Source organism: Lampetra fluviatilis, chromosome 43 (assembly GCF_964198595.1).
Source record: "Lampetra fluviatilis chromosome 43, kcLamFluv1.1, whole genome shotgun sequence".
Classification (NCBI taxonomy): Eukaryota; Metazoa; Chordata; class Hyperoartia; order Petromyzontiformes; family Petromyzontidae; genus Lampetra; species Lampetra fluviatilis.
In genome coordinates, this window is record NC_136317.1 from 466,652 (window position 1) to 484,743 (window position 18,092).

At 48.5% G+C, this 18,092-nt stretch overlaps 1 protein-coding gene across 5 annotated transcripts in view; it reads left to right on the forward strand.

Annotated features, from left to right (window-relative positions):
• The window catches only part of LOC144946969 (mitogen-activated protein kinase kinase kinase kinase 4-like), a 105,175-nt gene extending 94,771 nt beyond the window's left edge, over positions 1-10,404 (forward strand). For all 5 annotated transcript variants that reach the window (XM_078876037.1, XM_078876038.1, XM_078876040.1 and 2 more), the window contains 9 exons: positions 1,792-1,918; positions 3,151-3,309; positions 3,938-4,081; positions 4,637-4,771; positions 5,862-5,962; positions 6,968-7,117; positions 7,759-7,918; positions 8,810-8,949; positions 10,177-10,404. In XM_078876037.1, the coding sequence (XP_078732163.1) occupies positions 1,792-1,918; positions 3,151-3,309; positions 3,938-4,081; positions 4,637-4,771; positions 5,862-5,962; positions 6,968-7,117; positions 7,759-7,918; positions 8,810-8,949; positions 10,177-10,260 (1,200 nt within the window). In that variant the 3' untranslated portion in view covers positions 10,261-10,404. The remainder of the gene's footprint in view (positions 1-1,791; positions 1,919-3,150; positions 3,310-3,937; positions 4,082-4,636; positions 4,772-5,861; positions 5,963-6,967; positions 7,118-7,758; positions 7,919-8,809; positions 8,950-10,176) is intronic.
• The last annotated feature ends 7,688 nt before the right edge of the window (positions 10,405-18,092 follow it).

The window sequence follows — 18,092 nt, forward strand, 5'->3', positions numbered from 1 at the left end:
CCTCTTCCCCCCCCCACCCCCCCACCGGTGCCGCCAAGCCCAGACGCGCTGCTCCGCCCGCGCTGCCCTCTCTCCCCGCTCTCGCTTTCACCCCCTCGCTGCTGCGTAAGCTCCGCGCGGGGTCTAATTCGCCCATCCTAGATGCCTCCCGCCTCAGCAAGGTCCGTCCCGTCCGCGACGCGTCGCCCGCTCGTGCTGGGCCCGCGCGAAAGACCGGCGCGGTGTTCTCTGGCAGCGCCCTCGCAGTCGGACGGTTACGGGAAGACGCGGCCCTAAACGAGCGTTTATTTAGTAGCAATGGTAACACCGCGTGTCTCGTGAGCCGTTGAAGTTAAGTTCGAGATTTCGGTTGCCATGCAGTTGGTGGACAGAATTCTCCAGGCTAATTTCACTTCACGGGCTGGCTTGAATTCTGGCCGACCAGGATATGAACTCGCAATGTCTCGGCTGTGAACTGCACCCCATCGTGACAGGACACGCAGCCATGGGTCCTATCTACAAATGTAAAGATCTGCTTGGCTTAGGTTGTGTCTTCTGTCAATCTGTCGAATTAAACATTTGGTCAGCAAACAAAATTTATACTTTTGATATATTTTTAAGTAGGATGGTTGAAACTAATTTCTAATGGAACACTCTTATTAATTTGGGTGTCATTATTAGCAAGCCCTTCCTACAATTTAATTAATTGGCACAATATAGCGTCCTGTTTTAAGTCACAAATCGATTTGTCCTTTTCGAGACCGCTGTACGCACAGGATCCTAAGTTTCCTTGAGCCACAAATCGCGTAGAACGTCGTCGACAAGCGATTTGTACATGCACGGTTTCCGTTCACGCATCTTGAGCCAAATAATTGATTTGTACTCGTGGAATTCTTTCATCCCGCGGAATACCAAATACAACTCGTAAATGTAAATGATAGCAAGTAGGTGGCGGGCGCTTTTGTGTTTGCGGAGAACACTGTGGCAGTCTTTGTGGTAGTCTTTGTGGCCTACGCGTTGGCATTTGTGTTGCTTTTTTCCTTGCATTAAAAAAAAATTGTCACTTCCTAGTGCACGCTCATGCGGTGTCCTCGCGATCAGTTTTTATATTTAAATCTCTAAAATCCTCCGTTTTTGTGAAGCTCCGAGTCTACATTTAACAGTAATGATATGAAGACTAGAATACAGACCCGAACTATTTATTTGGCTGTCTTTAAGAGCTGTGTAAGATTTATATATTTGCTCACAAAGGAGAACTTATTGAAGAACTCTTAATGAACTAATAATATATTAAACGTCTTGTACAAGGCGATGCAATTGCTTGTGACGTGTAATACCAAAGACACCATCTATTGGACCTAGCGCTACAGCCTGGATTAACACGTTTCCTGTCGGCAGCGCGTTCCACTTGTCCCCATCACGGAGTGCGATCGTTCGTAGTTTCCAGCGCTTGTGATCGCAACTAAAAAAACGACGACATTGTCGAGTCTGCGCCTGTGCTTCAGACGACACAGAAACGCGTGTGAAGAGCACACGGGACTCTTTGTATGCAAAAACCCGTGAGCATTTCCTGAACAAGTGCATTGTGGTCCTCTTGTCCAAAGAAATGCTGATGGTTGTTGCATTTGTGCAGAGGCTGTGTGCTTTTTTTTTTTACACATTTCTGCATGTTGTTTGAAACTTACGGTTTTCTTTGCCTGCGGTGTTATTCTGTTGCGATGATGGATATTTTTTCTTGCCGGTCGCATATTTGATCAGTGGCCGTGCATTGTTTGACACCTTTCGTGTTGCCGCGTTGCCTCGCCGCCGCAGTTCCTGCAGGTGGGCGTCTCCCGCATGCCGCAGAAGAACATCTCCACCTCGTCGTTCACGTCGTACGTGCTGCCCAGCAACGGCGCCTTTCAGCCCTCGCCCTCAAACCTCTCCTCCATCTCCGCCGGTACGTCCCTCGTGCACATATGTCGAGCAACGCCATAGGTCGTTAGTCCCTTCCGGTCAGAATGACCCCTCGCCCGATTGTACGGAAAACAAGTGAAGTGCTGTGACTGACCGACTCGCGGAGGGACAAATTCAGTTTCTTATTCAAAGTGGGTTTGACGGCAGTGGGCGCTACCACGGTATACACAGTGCATATGTTGAACTTCTTTCGCACTGTACATAGCCAACCATGATCATCGTAGGTGTGCAGGAAAGACGACAAACTAAATACAAAAACAGTTCTCAAGAAATGAGTTTTCAATCTAGATTTTAAAAGTGCATAGCTCAAGTGGCTTACTTGTATTGGAAGGAAGAGTGTTCCAGACGGCCGCAGAAGCGCATCTGACAGCGCACGATGCGGTGACCGTCTTTGTTAGATGGGCTAGCGAAAATCCACTGCGATGATGACCGGAGTTCGCGTGATGATGGTTTATGCTCCTTGACGAGATCAGCAAGGTATTGTGGTTAATTTGTGGCAAGCACTTTGTATATGATGAGTGCGACCTTATCATGTATTCGTTCAGCCAACCAGAAGCCAATGCAGCTTGGGTACGGACCCTAATGCGAAAAAGAAAAAAAACGGTCCCGATGAGGCTGGCACGGTCCCCACATCACAGCTTTGCCGAAATCGGGATTATGTGCCAGTTGACATTCTTTTGACCTCCTGCTCAAGGCTCGATATTAACAAAGGGCGGCAGGGCTACCTGACGACTGGGTGGGATTGGCTTCGGGAGGTGGTGGGAGTGGTGGTATGAGGCACGGCCAAAATCAGTGCTGCCACTCGCGCGCGGGGAAAGTGAATGAGGGGGGGGGGGGCACGTCGAGATACGAGTGGGCAGTCCTCCAGGTGTCCTGGTTGAGACTTCCAGAAATTTGGTAGCTTCCCCTATTTGCACCTCCAGCAGGGACTTTGAGAGTTGACGCATCATTGCTGTTGTCATTGTAGACACATACATATGTATGTACAACTTCTTTCGCAATATACGTAGCCAACCGGGCTAATTGGAGGTGCGGGGAAGGACCACAAACTAAACACAAAAAGCAGTTAATTTATAATTGAGTTAAAATATTGGTGGAAAACCTCCAAAGAAAGTGGCTGTTTGGGGACGGTGGCGTTTATTAACGCAGCGGGAGCGGCATCGCCCCATTTCCGCGCGCGACACTAACCGCGCACGACGCGGTGTGACCACACAGCATCCCAGGCGGCGCAGATGAACGCGGCTCAGAGAGAGCGGCGTAAGGGCTCCATGGTGAACGTGAACCCGACCAACACGAGGCCGCACAGCGACGCGCCCGAGATCCGCAAGTACAAGAAGCGCTTCAACTCGGAGATCCTGTGCGCCGCGCTCTGGGGTGAGTGCTCCGGGTCGGCGCGTCGGGGTCTCCGAGAATTCTCCCCTCGCTTTTTCCGTCTCTGCTCAACCGGCTGCTGTTGACTTCTCCCACTAAGTTGGTAACTCGGAGATCGGACCCAGTCGGAATGAAGGGCTGAGTTTACACCCCCCCAAACCCTGACCGGGATTTGAACTTGTGCGTTTCTGATAGTGAGCTGCACCATAAAGCCCACTGCATTGGATAATTAAAATGCAGTAAATTCTCGATTTATCTGGCGTAATGGGAGGGAGGGGATAAAATAATACGGTTAAGAGGAAGCGCGTGCACATTTGGCTATAAAAAACAAACATTGTTTACCTACGTAGAATTGGGGTAAAGTAAGTGGACTTGGGCAAGACATGTCCAGGAGAACGGTGGTCAAGACGGAGTGGCAGCCAAAGGACGGAACACGCCTGCGACTGCGTCCGTCGCACCTAAGGAATGATGAAAGTGGCTCGTATGCAGGAGCGAGACGAATAGTCGCATTGTGGGGACTGAGAGAGATGGCAACGCCTTTTGTGAGGGGAGAGGTGGGAGGGGGGGTAGCCTTCATCCAGCAGTAGATAAATCGCTCCATTTCCCCGTGGATGCCATTCGCGTGCATTAGGCGTGAACCTGCTGGTGGGCACGGAGAACGGACTGCTGCTGCTGGACCGCAGCGGGCAGGGCAAGGTCTACCCACTCATCAGCCGCCGCCGCTTCCACCAGATGGACGTGCTGGAGGGACTCAACATCCTCGTCACCATCTCCGGTGGGTGCGGCGTGCTCCTGCCCGCCGGCGACGAGGGGATGGGACTGTGCGTGTGATCGTCTCGTCGTCGGCGACGATGTTTGGTGTCTGGAGAGATCCTCCGTGGCTCGTTCGTAAAAAGGCGTGAAGTGCAACTTTCTTGTAGTTTGTCAATGAAAGCAATGCAAGATTAAATACTAATAGTAATAATGTAAACTAGAAACTATTTTTATTTTGCCAGGTAAGGTTCACTGAGCTATGTAGCTATTTTTCAGAAGCGTCCTTGCCACAAATGATAGCTCAACGAAGTGGCTTATAATGTGGAAATTTGTAGCAGCTAAATGTAGAGGGAATAACCGGTGGACCCAGAGAAAAATGTACGCGACTACAGGGAGAACATGCAAACCCCAAATATACAGGCGTAAGGGTTGATGTTGGTGATGTTGGTGATGTTGGTGATGTTGGTGATGTTGGTGATGTTGGTGATGTTGGTGATGTTGGTGATGTTGGTGATGTTGGTGATGTTGGTGATGTTGGTGATGTTGGTGATGTTGGTGATGTTGGTGATGCGAGCAGGCAAGAAGAACAAGCTGCGAGTCTACTATCTGTCGTGGCTGCGCAACAAGATCCTGCACAACGACCCCGAGGTGGAGAAGAAGCACGGCTGGACCACCGTCGGTGACCTGGAGAGCTGTGTGCACTACAAAGTCGGTAAAGATGGTTGCGCAGTGGCCCCTGATCTCCCGTCATCGACCACTTTCAGTCTTATTACTCGAGCTCCTTCAAACTATCGACTATTTTAATTGTTTCAGCGGGTAAGGCCCCTGAGCTATGTAGCTCTTTTTCAGAAGCGACCTGGCCACAAACGATAGCCCAATGGAGGTGGCTTATCACGTGGACATTTATCGCGGCCAAACGTTCTTTAAACGTGGTGGCCACTCCCACATCCTGCCTCCCGAAGGCAGGAAACCCCCTACAAGCCACGTCGAGTGTGACACGGCTGATGACGACGATGCCGTTGACGCCACGTTCTGTCTGTCGCCACGTGTGAGAACAGAGTTGAGATTTTATTTTCCCAACTTTTTTCGTGATGTCCAATTGCTCAAATAATAAATAATCAGAGAGCACAGCTCTAGGACCGTCACTTTCCCCATGGACATGTGCCATAAATATTGTTTTTAAATTCTAAATAATGAATTCTCATGCACATGTTTTGTATACACCTTCATTGGGATCACGTTATTGGTTTCATGCCAGAAAACGAAGTAGTCATTCGGATCTCTCTGAGCAGTGGGGCACCCCTTCGTGTTGGAGAACAGCCAAAGTAAGCAGACATCCCTTCCACAAAGTAGGTGGGGGGGGCAGCACTTTCTCAACCCACTCTAACTGGCAGCAATGTTTGTGGCATAAGTCAAACCGATTTTTCTAAATCTTAGCGCTGGACTTTAACCAAACATGACAGTGCAGGGTGATGTTTGAAGAGCTACTGGGTGCCCCCCCCTTCTTTCTCAACCCAACAAACCCACATTGACCAGCGTGGTGAAATATGGTCGAACCACCGCAATGACCGAAACGGCGTGGTTGAGGCCTTCATCTTTCTGGCAGTAATGACAAATGATGACTTGTCGTAACATTGCAATGTTTTGTGCGTGACGTACCCCTGTCAGTTTTTAACGACAGGTGTAAACCACCAGAGGCTTATACGCGTGCAGTGTGTGCAGGGTGCATGCGTCCGGTTACACATCGAGGTTGTGGCCAGCCTTAACACGGAGGCGTCCGTGTGCGCTCTGTCCCTGCGCAGTGAAGTACGAGCGAATCCGCTTCCTCGTGATTGCGCTCAAGACCTCAGTGGAGGTGTACGCCTGGGCCCCCAAGCCCTACCACAAGTTCATGGCATTCAAGGTCAGTGTCGATGCACCACTCTGTGCACTGTTATTGAGGTCGCGCTCGGTACACACAGAGTGCTTGTCACGAACGAACCACAGCACCTTGCTGATCTCGTCAAGGTGCATAAACCGTCACTTGAACTCCGGTCATCCTCACAGCAGCGGCTGTTGGCTGGCCGTCGAACAATGACTGTCACGGCAATTACGCGCTTTCACATGCGCTTCTACGGCCTTCTGGAACGCTCTTCCGATTTTAAGAAGCCACTGGAGATGTGCACTTTTAAATCTAAATCAAAAACTCGTATCTTTAGAACTGTTTTTTAGTGTTCATTGTCTCTCCCCCACACCCCCAATGAGCACGGTTGGCTACGTACGGTGCAAAAGAAGTTTAGCATTCAACATACCGTGGTAGCGCTCAATGCAGTCACCCACTTTCAATAAGGAACTTAATTTGTCCGTCTGCCAGTCGATCAGTAACAACGGCACTTTATGTATTTCCGTAGTGTCAGGCAAGGGCTCTTTCTGACTAGAAGGGACTATAAAGACTTATTGTGTTGTTGGTTATGTACAACCTTGTAACATACATTTCAATGTAATCAAACATTTTTACCCTGCTAGTTTTATGTTGTTTAACACATGTCTAAACTACCTTCCCATTCCGCTTTAGATCGTTGATACAAAGGAGACGGACATTACGTAGCTTCCAGACATAGAAATTATATGGACAAAAAAATCGAGACTCGTATGTGTAGGAGACAGGCAATAGGCATTATACAATACAAAATGCAATACAGGAGACGTAATAAACAACTCAAGCAAGAGGCTAATGGAATTAACAAGCCAGGCCAAATGTGGATGGTACAGAACAAATACAAAGAATACGTTGCACACGGGAGTGAAACATAATCGTGACTCCGGATCGCTGCAATTCATCGAATCGCAGGGAATAGGCGAGTGGCTATTTGGCGAATGTTACACCCCTAACTCCGCTGCTGGATGTGCGACGCGGGTGTGCGCACAGTCGTTCTGCGATCTGGCACACAAGCCGCAGCTGGTGGACCTCACTGTCGAGGAGTCGCAGCGGCTCAAGGTGATCTACGGCTCCAGCGCCGGCTTCCACGCCATCGACGTCGACACGGGCAACTTCTACAACGTCTACCTCCCCACGCACGTACGTTTTCTCTCCCCTGGACGACGCCGGTGGTAGTTGGTGTCTCGGGGTGGTTCGGCTGCGCTGGTTTCCCTTATGACTGCAGGGGTTTGCGTGCAATTGTTTTGGTTTAAATCGTGAGCTGCGCGAGGGAATCTCCTGGCTCTCCCCCCGCACGTCCGCAGGGTCCGGTAGGAACTTGAGAACGTAGCGTCACGTTGGTGAGAGTGGCAGTGTCGCATTCAATAACAACAGGCGACGTGGTAGCCGATTAGTGGGATAAAGTCCTCCCAAGTTCTTCTCCGAGCATTCGCGTAACTCTTGAGGTTCGTGGGCCAGCCGATACCACGCCACGGTGCGTGGATCTTCCGTGGCGCAGTGGTTAGCGGACGTTGCTTCAAACCCAGCGACCCGAGTTTGATTCCCAGCCATTGCCAGCATCCGTGACAAGTATCTGAACAGGACCTGGTCGTCCACTAGGTCAACTCGGCATTAATTGAGTACCTGGTGTAGTGGATAAATATCATTGCTGCGGAGAGACAAAGGTGGCCGGGCGAGGTTTTGGCCACACCATCTTCGCCTGCGTGTCGTGCCAGCCTTCGTAGGGACTCGCTGACAGCGTGTCGGCTACACAGGGGACCTGCGTTCCTTTGCGCGTGCAGATCCAGGGGAACGTGATTCCGTACTCCGTCATCGTGCTGCCCAACACTGACGGCATGGAGCTGCTGCTGTGCTACGAGGACGAGGGCGTCTACGTGAACACCTACGGGCGCATCACCAAGGACGTGGTGCTGCAGTGGGGAGAGATGCCCACCTCCGTCGGTGCGTGTGTGTGTATTTGACTAGGTCTCAAATGAGAGTACCTGGTGCAGTGTGTCAACATTGCCTCTAGGGAGACAAAGGCAGCTGGGGTGTGGTGCTACCCGCTAACAGCACTTGCTCCAAGAGTCTGTTAAGGTTACTGGGCGGATCTTTGTCTTGTTGTATGCCACAGGAAGTGATGAGGTGATGAAGTGGATTTGATGGGTGTGATGGTGGAGATTATGTTTGTGATGGAGGTGGTAATGATCGTGTGGAGCTTTGGTGTAGCTGTTAGCGCGCTGCCCTACGAACCCGGCGGCCCGAGTTCGATTCCCGCTCATGGCCAACGCCGGTGACGATTGTGAACCGGTCCTAGGCCTTCCCCAGGTCGACTAAGCCTGGTGCGGTGTGTGTACATCAGCACTGGGGATACAAAGGGGTGCCAGGCGTGGCGTTCGCCACCCACCCCTCTCGTGTGTCGTGGCGGCTTTCGTAAGTGCTCGCTAACAGCACTTGCACCAGCAGTCTGTTAGGGCTATACAGCGGATCTTTGTTTGTGGATATCGGACTCTGCATACGTGTGATGTGTACATAACAGCTATGGTCAAATAACCCCCACGACCCGCACAGGCATGTGGTGGCCCTCACCCAGCAGGGGATTAACAAAAGGGCTGTGGACACGCATATGCGCACGTTTAATGCGGTAAAATAAATGAAAGTAAATTCACTTAATTAGCACGACGTCTGCTTTGCACCCTCCCCAAGTCTTGCCCGTACCTTACTCGCGTACTCGTCCAGCCGTGCCGGCGCGATTTATCGCATCGTAAGTGAAAGTTGCTGTCGCTTATTTGTTCGTTGGGAATTTAAAAACGTTTTGCCCCTCTTCTCCCCCCCACGACCCCTCCCCCGTAGCCTACATTCGGTCGAACCAGATCATGGGCTGGGGCGAGAAGGCCATCGAGATCCGCGCGGTCGAGACGGGCCACCTCGACGGCGTCTTCATGCACAAGCGTGCGCAGAGACTCAAGTTCCTGTGCGAGAGGAACGACAAGGTTCGTCGTCCGATCTCGCGGGCAGTTCCCCCGCGCCCAACCACCGCCCCCCGCTACCCCCCCACGCCATGGCGAGCTCGCGCCGCGGCATCGCGATGGCGTGCACAGGTCGAACGATCCAAACAATTGTCACCTTGCTGCCGCGTCAAAAAGACCTGGCCGCGATCCCAGCTGCCGTAAGCCGCTTGACCTTGTGCAGCCACGTGCCTACAGAAGCCCGCGATTGGCTTTGTAATCCCACGGTCCCGTGCAGGCGTTATGCCTTTTTGTAGGAAACTCTTGCCAGTTCTATTCCACACTCCCTGCCGTGGCCAACATCGGGGGCGATTTAACTGACACTGCCCTGGATATCTGTTAGGTTGACTTGGCCATAAATTGAGTTCCTGTTTGTGTGGTGTGTGAATATAAGCACGTGGGAGACAAAGGTGACCGAGTGTGGTTCTGTCCACTGCACCCCTTTAATTTGCCTGCCGGCCTTCATAGGTGCTCACTAACACTTTCCCCTGCAGTGCGTAAGGTTTTCAGAGGTTGTTCGTCTTATGTGTGTGTTACGTGTTGGTGTATCTGTATGTGTGTGGGAAGCGGTCGTGTTAAGGTTGGCGTGCTGCGCTATGAACTCGGCGACCAAATTTCGATTCCTGCTCACGGCCAGCACCAGTGACAATTCTCTTAACTGCTCCTGGGCCTCTCCTAGGTCGACTTCGCTTCAAATGAGTACCTGGTGCAGTGTGTAAACATCGCCGTGAAGGCGTGGTGCTGGCCACCCCACCACCTCATGTGCCGTACCGGCCTTCATAGTTGCTTGCAAAACAGTACTTGCTCGTACAGTCTGTTAAGGCTATACGGGGGGGGGTCTTTGTTTGTATGGGTGTGTGTGTGTGGGGAACGGTAATGCAGTGGTTATCACCTTGCACTATTAACCCAGAAACCCAACTTCGATTCCCGCTGACGGCCAACATTGGTGACGAATATCTGAATTGCTACTGGACCTTCTCCAAGTCAACTCGGCTTTAAATGTGGTCCGAGTATGGTGTGTGAACATCAGCACTGGGGAGACAAAGGTGGCCGAGCGTGGTGCTGGCCATACCACCCCTTCGTGTGCTGTCGCCGGCCTCAAGAGGTGTGTGCTAACAGCACCTGCTGAACAGCCGCTAAGGCTATTGGAGGAGGGATCTTTGTCGGTGTGCAAGGGAACGTATTGATGTGCGGCATCTTCTCGTCCTGCAGGTGTTCTTCGCGTCGGTGCGATCTGGCGGGTCCAGCCAGGTCTACTTCATGACCCTCAACCGGAGTTCCATAATGAATTGGTAGCCCTGGGACACTCGCCAGGTTTTGCTGGATGTGTCGAGGGGGTGATATATCAGCGAGGATTTTTTTTTTCTCTCCGAGAATTAGATAAAAAGTGCAGCGGCACTTTTGATCCATGCACCCCCCCCCCCCCAAACCAATCCCTCTTAAGATCATCCGGTCACGAAGAGGGGAGTGAGAACGGTTTAATCAACGACGGTTGGACGCAGGCGGTAAAGACACTTCGGTGGCGTGGCGTCGCCGCTATCGCGCTTATCTCCCCGCGATAGAATGCGGGAATTAAGCTGTGCGCATGCGTGCACGGAGCGTGAGAAACCCGCGGCTGCGGTAACTTTTAAGAGTCGGGATTGTGAGTTTTTACGAATCGATGTGCTCGGCCACGCTTTGCACACGAACCCCAATGGCTCTGATGCGCCCAGATGTCTTAGCAGGGGTTTTTTTTAAGTAATTTTTTGTAATCATATAGCCTACGCCATTTATTTTATGGATTCTTTTCCCCCCCCCATCCCTCTAAATCTTGTCTTCGGAGCAAGTGGTAATTTCGGCCGTCACAGTGTGATTGTAGAAGCGCCGTTAACACCGTAGCAGATTACTTTATTTTTAATGTATGCGCTCACTTCCTGATAAAACGAAGGAATTGGTCCATGACATGTTTTAGAAGGCTGAAGCTTCGTGCTTCTGCCATAGGGTTTTGCAAGTGTAGCTATAATTAGGGATGTATTGTATTCAACAGAAGTAATATTTTGCTTATTTTTTGCACATGTGGCAATAAGAGATGTTATATTTGTGTGAAATGGTAATGACTAACAATGGTGTGGACTGGGAGTGGCTAATGCAACAATGTTGTTGGAACTCAATCCATTAATTATATTTCAAATCCGCACCTTGCATTCAAAAAGCCCTGGCCCTAGTATATAAATATTAACACATTTATAAAAGACACAATCTCAGCCAGTCATAGTTTAATTTATTGGACATTGATATAAAGGTTTTTCGATCATAGAAAAATGTATTGCAGCAAAATAGTCTAGAAAGCAGCCTAGGCGACGGACATTTCCAATAATATTTTTGAAAATCAAATCGCATATCCTTCACCTCATTCACAAAGTCTCAACGCCCTCTTTGCTGGGAAAAGTGAAGGGAAAGAATCGGCGAATTCTCAGACCAAGTCTTTGTTGAGTGACTGCACCAATTGGATGAACGTACCTTCTGCGGCTGAACATCCCTTCTGGAGGACAGTGCACACTCGTTTGATACGCACCCCCCACCGCACGCTCTTATCCAGCCACGATTGATCGCAGCGCACGAGCAGGACTTCACCGAAGGTGTCTACGGATCGATTGCAAAGCAAAAGCTGGTCGTAAGCGATTGTAGGATCTTGTCATTGTGAGGATGAAATGAATATCCCTAGACTGTAATAATGCTTCAGACTGGCCTCTGCCATGGGAATGTAGAATTTCCATCCCTTGCTCAGGTCCGCCGCCAGTGCACACCACTGCATTGCCCGTCCAGGGCAGGCTCGCAATGGCGACAATTCCATTGCCTTCTTTCCGCGACGGTTTACTGGCTATTGTGACGGGCTTGGCACACGAGGGATATTTACGATTGTTAGAGTTGCGATTTTATTATGAGCGCTCCGTAATCCTAGTGTACTCGGCAAAACCCCATGAGCGCAAGTGGTAACGTTTCACTCCGCCTACTTAATGGACCGATGATTTCTGTGCTTAAAGAACCATTGCCTGGCTCCGGTTTGTTACCTTATTTTACAAACTGGAACATGCACTTCCTACTGTGAAACATATTACTCTGCTGCTTTGCAGACCCCAGTTAGCCCCTTTATAACAACAACACTGAGCTTAATGGCTTCCTCTCTTCTGGATAAACAATTTCGTGGGGAGGGCTTCATTTTACATTTGGTTGGATAATGTAGTGTACCATTCTGTTAACGTTTTAAAATAATAGCATTGAAGTAAGTTTTACACCCTAATTTGATCGGCCATTAACAATCACGTTAATGCAAAAACTGAATACGTTAAATAACGTATCGACTGTTGTAATGGAGATATTAAGTATGTGCCTTTTTTCCTGCAGATTTTGTAGCCATCCCCAAGTAGAATAGCGATGTATTTTGCACGACCGATTTAAATCGTAAGTTTTTCATTGACTTTACGCAGAGCTGTCGGCCAAAACATTGCCTGGTTTGTAGCTTAGTTTTGCTTTACCTATAAGGACAATATTAAGTCCCCATTATATCAATCACACTGTCTCTTGCACTTAACGCTTAAGTTAAGTGACGCTAGGTTTAACTTGAAAGCAATCTTATTTGTGTGTAGGCTGTGCCTATATTAGCGGATGTATTTTGCAATTATTTAAAACTTATTTCGGACATACGAAAGCTGAGGAAACGTGAGAGGCGTTTGCTTGTCTGTGCTTTACTGTTCTTGCCAACCCTCATAGCAACATTGTAAGTGGTTCACACACACAGCCAGATTAGGGCCATAAAAAATATACTTGCAGTTTTGGTTCTAATAAATCATGGAGCACATTTTTATATAAACTAACAAATTATAAGTGAAAGGGACAGGAATATCAAATTGATAATAGGGTTTTCCCCTTTTTTCTGGCAACAAAACAGGTGTTAAGATGTAAAAGGTTTCAGTTTGGTGTTTGAACGAGGAATCATGTCTGCATTAATTCTTGTGGTCAGAATGCAAACCAAAAAACATACTCTGATAATATATGCATTGTCCTTGAAGCGGATTGGTCCACAAGGTTTCTGTTTGGTGTTTTAACATCTTAACACCTGTTTTGTTGCCAGAAAAAATGGGAAAACCTATTCTCATATTTTGGTACTGGCAAAGGAGGTCCCATAATGAATATCAATATTTTTTATTGTCAATTCAAATAAAACGCACACTATATACGTATACAATTAGTAGATGAAAATCACCAGTGCCTGAGGACCTAGACTTATGTTTTTTATGGCCTTAGTGTAATCCATTGGAGATGTCCACGTGGCTGCATTGTTCCTCGTCATTGTCGGTAGTCGAGGGATCAGGGCCTTGCTACTGTTTGAGATCACGCTCCTTGTCAAGTCCAAAAGCCGTTGAGTTGGTAGAGAAGTATTTCGCACCGTCAGAAGCCATAACATAACATGCTTTTAGTGTGTCTCTACAATGCAAAGTGAAGCACTCATAACAATGATTTTGTTACATTTTTTTTACATTGCAGCACTAATGTGCATTCATTAAAAATATAGAATAAAACAGTTCAAACCCACAGGAGGTGGGGCTCATGTTAAGAGTTCATTTAAAATCCCAGGTGTGTGCTTGAACGTGATGCTTTTACCTGCTTGCGTGTGCTTCGCGCAACTCATCGTGGTGTCTGTTGTGCATGTTCCCGGTGAAACCTGGCCAATGAGCTCGGCACTGCGGCACTGAAAACAAACTGAAAACTCGCGGCCGCTTGGGAGAGCCGTCAACGAGCTGCAAAAAGCCAACGTTGGCTTAACCTGTGCAGCATCCTCGAAATGATGGCTCTTGTAATTCATTTACCGTTGTGCAAATGCATTTTTTCCCCGCTCTCCTCCCCAGATTAAATAATGTTTTGACGAGTTGTAGATAATACCATAAGAGAGTGTGGGCTTCCTCCAGCATGTGAACTCGAGTGGGGGCGGTGGGCAGGTGGCAGGGGGGGGCAGCGTTTGTGTATAAACTTCGTTTTTGCAGCTGTCCTTTGGCTCGCGTGTGCATGTGTCGCGAAGCCCAAGGCGTAAGGTTGCTGCACAGTTGCTCGCTACACCCCATTGCTGCTGCTGCTTTTGGCACCGGCTCCACCGCCAAACGACACACGGATCGGGTCGCGGCGACGGGGGACGGCACGGGAGGGAGGAAAGTTTTTTAAAATGCCCCCTCAAAGGTTGCACTTTTGCCACCCGGTACGACGGAGCGGCGTCATTCGCGCTCTCCTCACACGGCTGCGCCAAGCCATTATTGCCGTACGACAGGTTCCCACGACAGCTCCATTGGCTGCAGACCATATGAATAAACAGAAAAAAATGTATTTTAAACATGCATACAAGCGAGCGGCACTTCATTGTTTCCGAGGGCAAAATGTAGTTGTCAATTCTAGCCCTTATCACCTCCCCACCCACTCCCCGACTGTAGATGGTGAGCTGCCCTTGGTGATAGCGATATCCTGCCATTGATTTCTCTTTCGGGCTACAGCCGGTGCTGGACCTCGATGTCAATGTCCACCGGCCCCTAGCTGCACCGAACAGCTGCGTTCGCCGCCACCCCTCCACACGGGTGCCTTGCACAGCTGCCAGTCCTGTACCGGACTCGAGTCGCTGCACCCGAGCCGTCACACTGCCTACATGGTCTCTCCCACCCCGACTCTCGCCGTCTCGTCTACCTTGGCGTAATGTGTTTAAGCATATTTCTGCACATATTTTCATTCTTGAGGTATTTATGAATTCAGTTAAGGTTAAGTTAAATCCTGACTTAAAGCTTTCGTGACTGCAGGAATACATATTCTATGGGTCTTTCGGTAAAGCCACGTAGCTAGAAAAACAATACAAATATCACGACGTTTCAATCGCAATACAAGCAATCGTCTTGACGTGTTGCGGTCGTGATATTTGTATTATTTTTCTATCTACGTGGCTTTACCGAAAGACCCATAGAATAAGGTTAAGTTAATTTGCGATGCTTAATTTTTTTGTTTTACACCTTTTCATTTCGACTGAGTTTCAACAGTAGGTAGGTAGCTGTAATCAAGTTAAGTTATTTTGTATGCATACAATTTATCAAAACAAATTGTAGGAATGTGTTTACAGCTGTGTAGGTTTGTTTTGTTGTAATAGTTTAAATGTTGATATTTATGTTGTAAAGCATATATAATTTTAATAATCATGCATTACTTTTAAGTTGATACTACTAACGTACCATAAGATATCCCTATATTTCAGAACTTGATAAGGAACTTTTATCCCTTTTCAAAAAGTTGAATTAAGAATAAACATTGAAAACTTGTGTAATAAAGTCCTGCATTAAAACCCTGTAAAATGCCACAAATTTCCACATGTTGTCTTGGAAGTAAAAAAAAACCTTGCAATATCTCACCCGCATTCTTTTTTTTATATACTGTATATACTGTATATATCTCAAATCTAACTATGTTAAACTATTTTTTAAATATTTTACCAAGTAAGGCCCACTGAGCTAAAGCACAGTTTTTCAGAAGCGACCTGGCCACGAATGATAGCCCAACGAGAAGTGGCTTATCACGTGGAAATATATAGCAGCCAAAAACTCTGAACGCACGTTTCTAAATGAGGGGAAAAACGGAGGACCCGGAGAAAAATCCCCGCGACCACGAGTAGAGAGACGCGCAAGCTCCAAATATACAGCAGGCATGGTGAGGGTCGGATCAAACCCACAACCTCCTGTATACCAGGCGAGGTAGTTAACATGGTATCCAAATTGTTTGCAGACATTTAAAACACTGTCCAGGATCTTGCTGAAGACTTTAAAGTACTACTGGATTAATCGGTACTTTTTTTACAAGCGTATTGATTGCTTTTCACAACACTTGACATAGTCAATGCTTCATTCTGTTCATAATTGGTTATCAGTAAATTTAAGATGGTTCGCTCATTAGTGCATTGTGCTGATTTCGTGACGTGTATGTGTGCGTGTGCCTTGAGTTGCTATCTGGTTCTCAAATCTTAACGTCATAATCCAGAGGTTTCTATAACTTTATCGTTATCCACGACTGGATAACTTGATAACACCACAAGCTTTCACCCCACGGTTGGTGCTGCACTTGGCTGTTTTCCACGCTTCGAATCGCAGGCTGTCGCGATTCGCATCCTGGAGAAATCCAATGAGCTAAGAAGCTCTGTTCACAGACGTCCAGTGGGGGGTGGGTCAAAGTCGCAACAACTACGAAAGACGAGTTGAGTGCAAAGTGTAGGAAAGGTAGGCAGATAATAAATACAATAAAGTATTTAGATTCAAATTGCATCAGCTTGGGCAAGGCAGCAAAAACAGTCCCAGACCTCTCATTTTGGCCATCGAGTTATTATTTCCCACGGCCAAGCACGGAATGCCCTCTGCTTGCTGCACCGTCCCAGAGACTGCTCCGTGTTGTTTGTCGCCCTTTTGGGTTTCTCGCCAGGGGATTTGTTTTCATGTTCGAGTGAAACTGGTGAACGTCGCAAACCGGCAGGCTGCAGTAAGAAAAAACGACGATAATTAAAAAAAAATGTGAAAAGGTGAAGGCTTTTGGATTTTTATACGAACGGGTAAAGTGGTAAGTTTTTGAATGGCCACTGCAATGTGCAGTCCGTGTGCTGACGCCGACAAAAGCATCGTCCATGCCAGGCGGTTTCTCTTTTGAGATTGAGTACACAACCTAGCAGTGGTTATTAAACCTTACCAGCCTATTTTTAAATATATATACCTCAACATGTCTGACATTGGATTTGCTCACATAGGGACGTAAGCAAACAGTGCAATTTGAAAAAGAAAATCCGTTACCACAGTTCTTTGGCAACTTCGCTTGCACCGCCATTTCGTTGTGGGAGCTGTTGCCGACGAATAACCTCCCTCCCTATTAATGCAGAGTGACTTTTACATCGGGATTGGGGACTGATTTGGGGAGGTGTAGAAATCCCTTCTCTTTGCGCCTGAATCCGTGTTGTGATGTAGTTCTTCTCTTTGTTCCACGTGATTTTTCTCGTCCATTAGGCCAGGCCTCACACCACCTTTGCACGAAAGCGGTGAGTGGTGTTGCTATTGTTTCCACTGCAGACCAAACCCGGACATTTGGAAGTCGGCCTCGGTCTGTTATCAATACTGTGTACTGTAATCAAGTTCAAAACAATACCACCAGATATCGGTACAAATCAATTCCTACCTCCTGAACACACGTGCCAATTCCTGGACTTTCCCGGTCAAACCCAGGCAGGATGACACGCCGAGTCCTCAACCAAACGGGGAAGGCAGATTGACGAACCTTGCTCACTCACGCAAGGGTGAAATAAGCGAACTAATGCTCTGGCTACGCTTTGCAACATTTACGGGCTTAACCTGTAATGTTTTTGGTGTAGGGATACGGTTACATCCATATGCTATATTGCACAGGTGCTAGAAACTATTCAATTTCCTGTGCGTCTTAATTCACTGCGGGATGAATGTGGCACGTGCGAGTGATTTGACCATCACCGCGTCGTCGTGCGTGGGGTGAAGGTGGGGCAGCAAAGACGGCACAAGCTCAGTGCTCCTGTCTACCACGGGGGCAGAGTCGCACCCGACCTGGCGACCCCTGGGGGTCATGGGGGTCACCTGGTCCCAGCACCATCCTGGCCAGTTCGCGTGGCGCGCGGTCCGCATGGGCCCTGAATGCAACACACGGAATGTGACGAATGTCCAATGCATCTCCCCATCCCGATTGAACTCGGACCCAAGGCCCCATTAACGTGGGTCCCTGGTGCAGTTCCACCGCCTGCACCCTCGACAGCTTCGCGTTCCCTCCCGCCCTCTGAGATTGTAATCGCAGCGTGTCTTGAGCGTCCGTGGCCGAGACTTGAGTAGAGAGATCGTATCGAGGCTTCGGGGCATGCGGAGACCTGCTGTCTTTCCCGTCAAGTTCACTCGTCCAGTGATGACAAACTATAAACTTTTCTTTATTTTACCAGGTGAGGGCCAATGAGCTGTACATCTCTTTTTCAGAAGTGACCTGGCCACAAATGATAGCTCAACGAAGTGGCTTATCATCGTGTGGACATTTATAGCAGCCAAATACTCTACACGCGCGTTTCTAAATGTGGA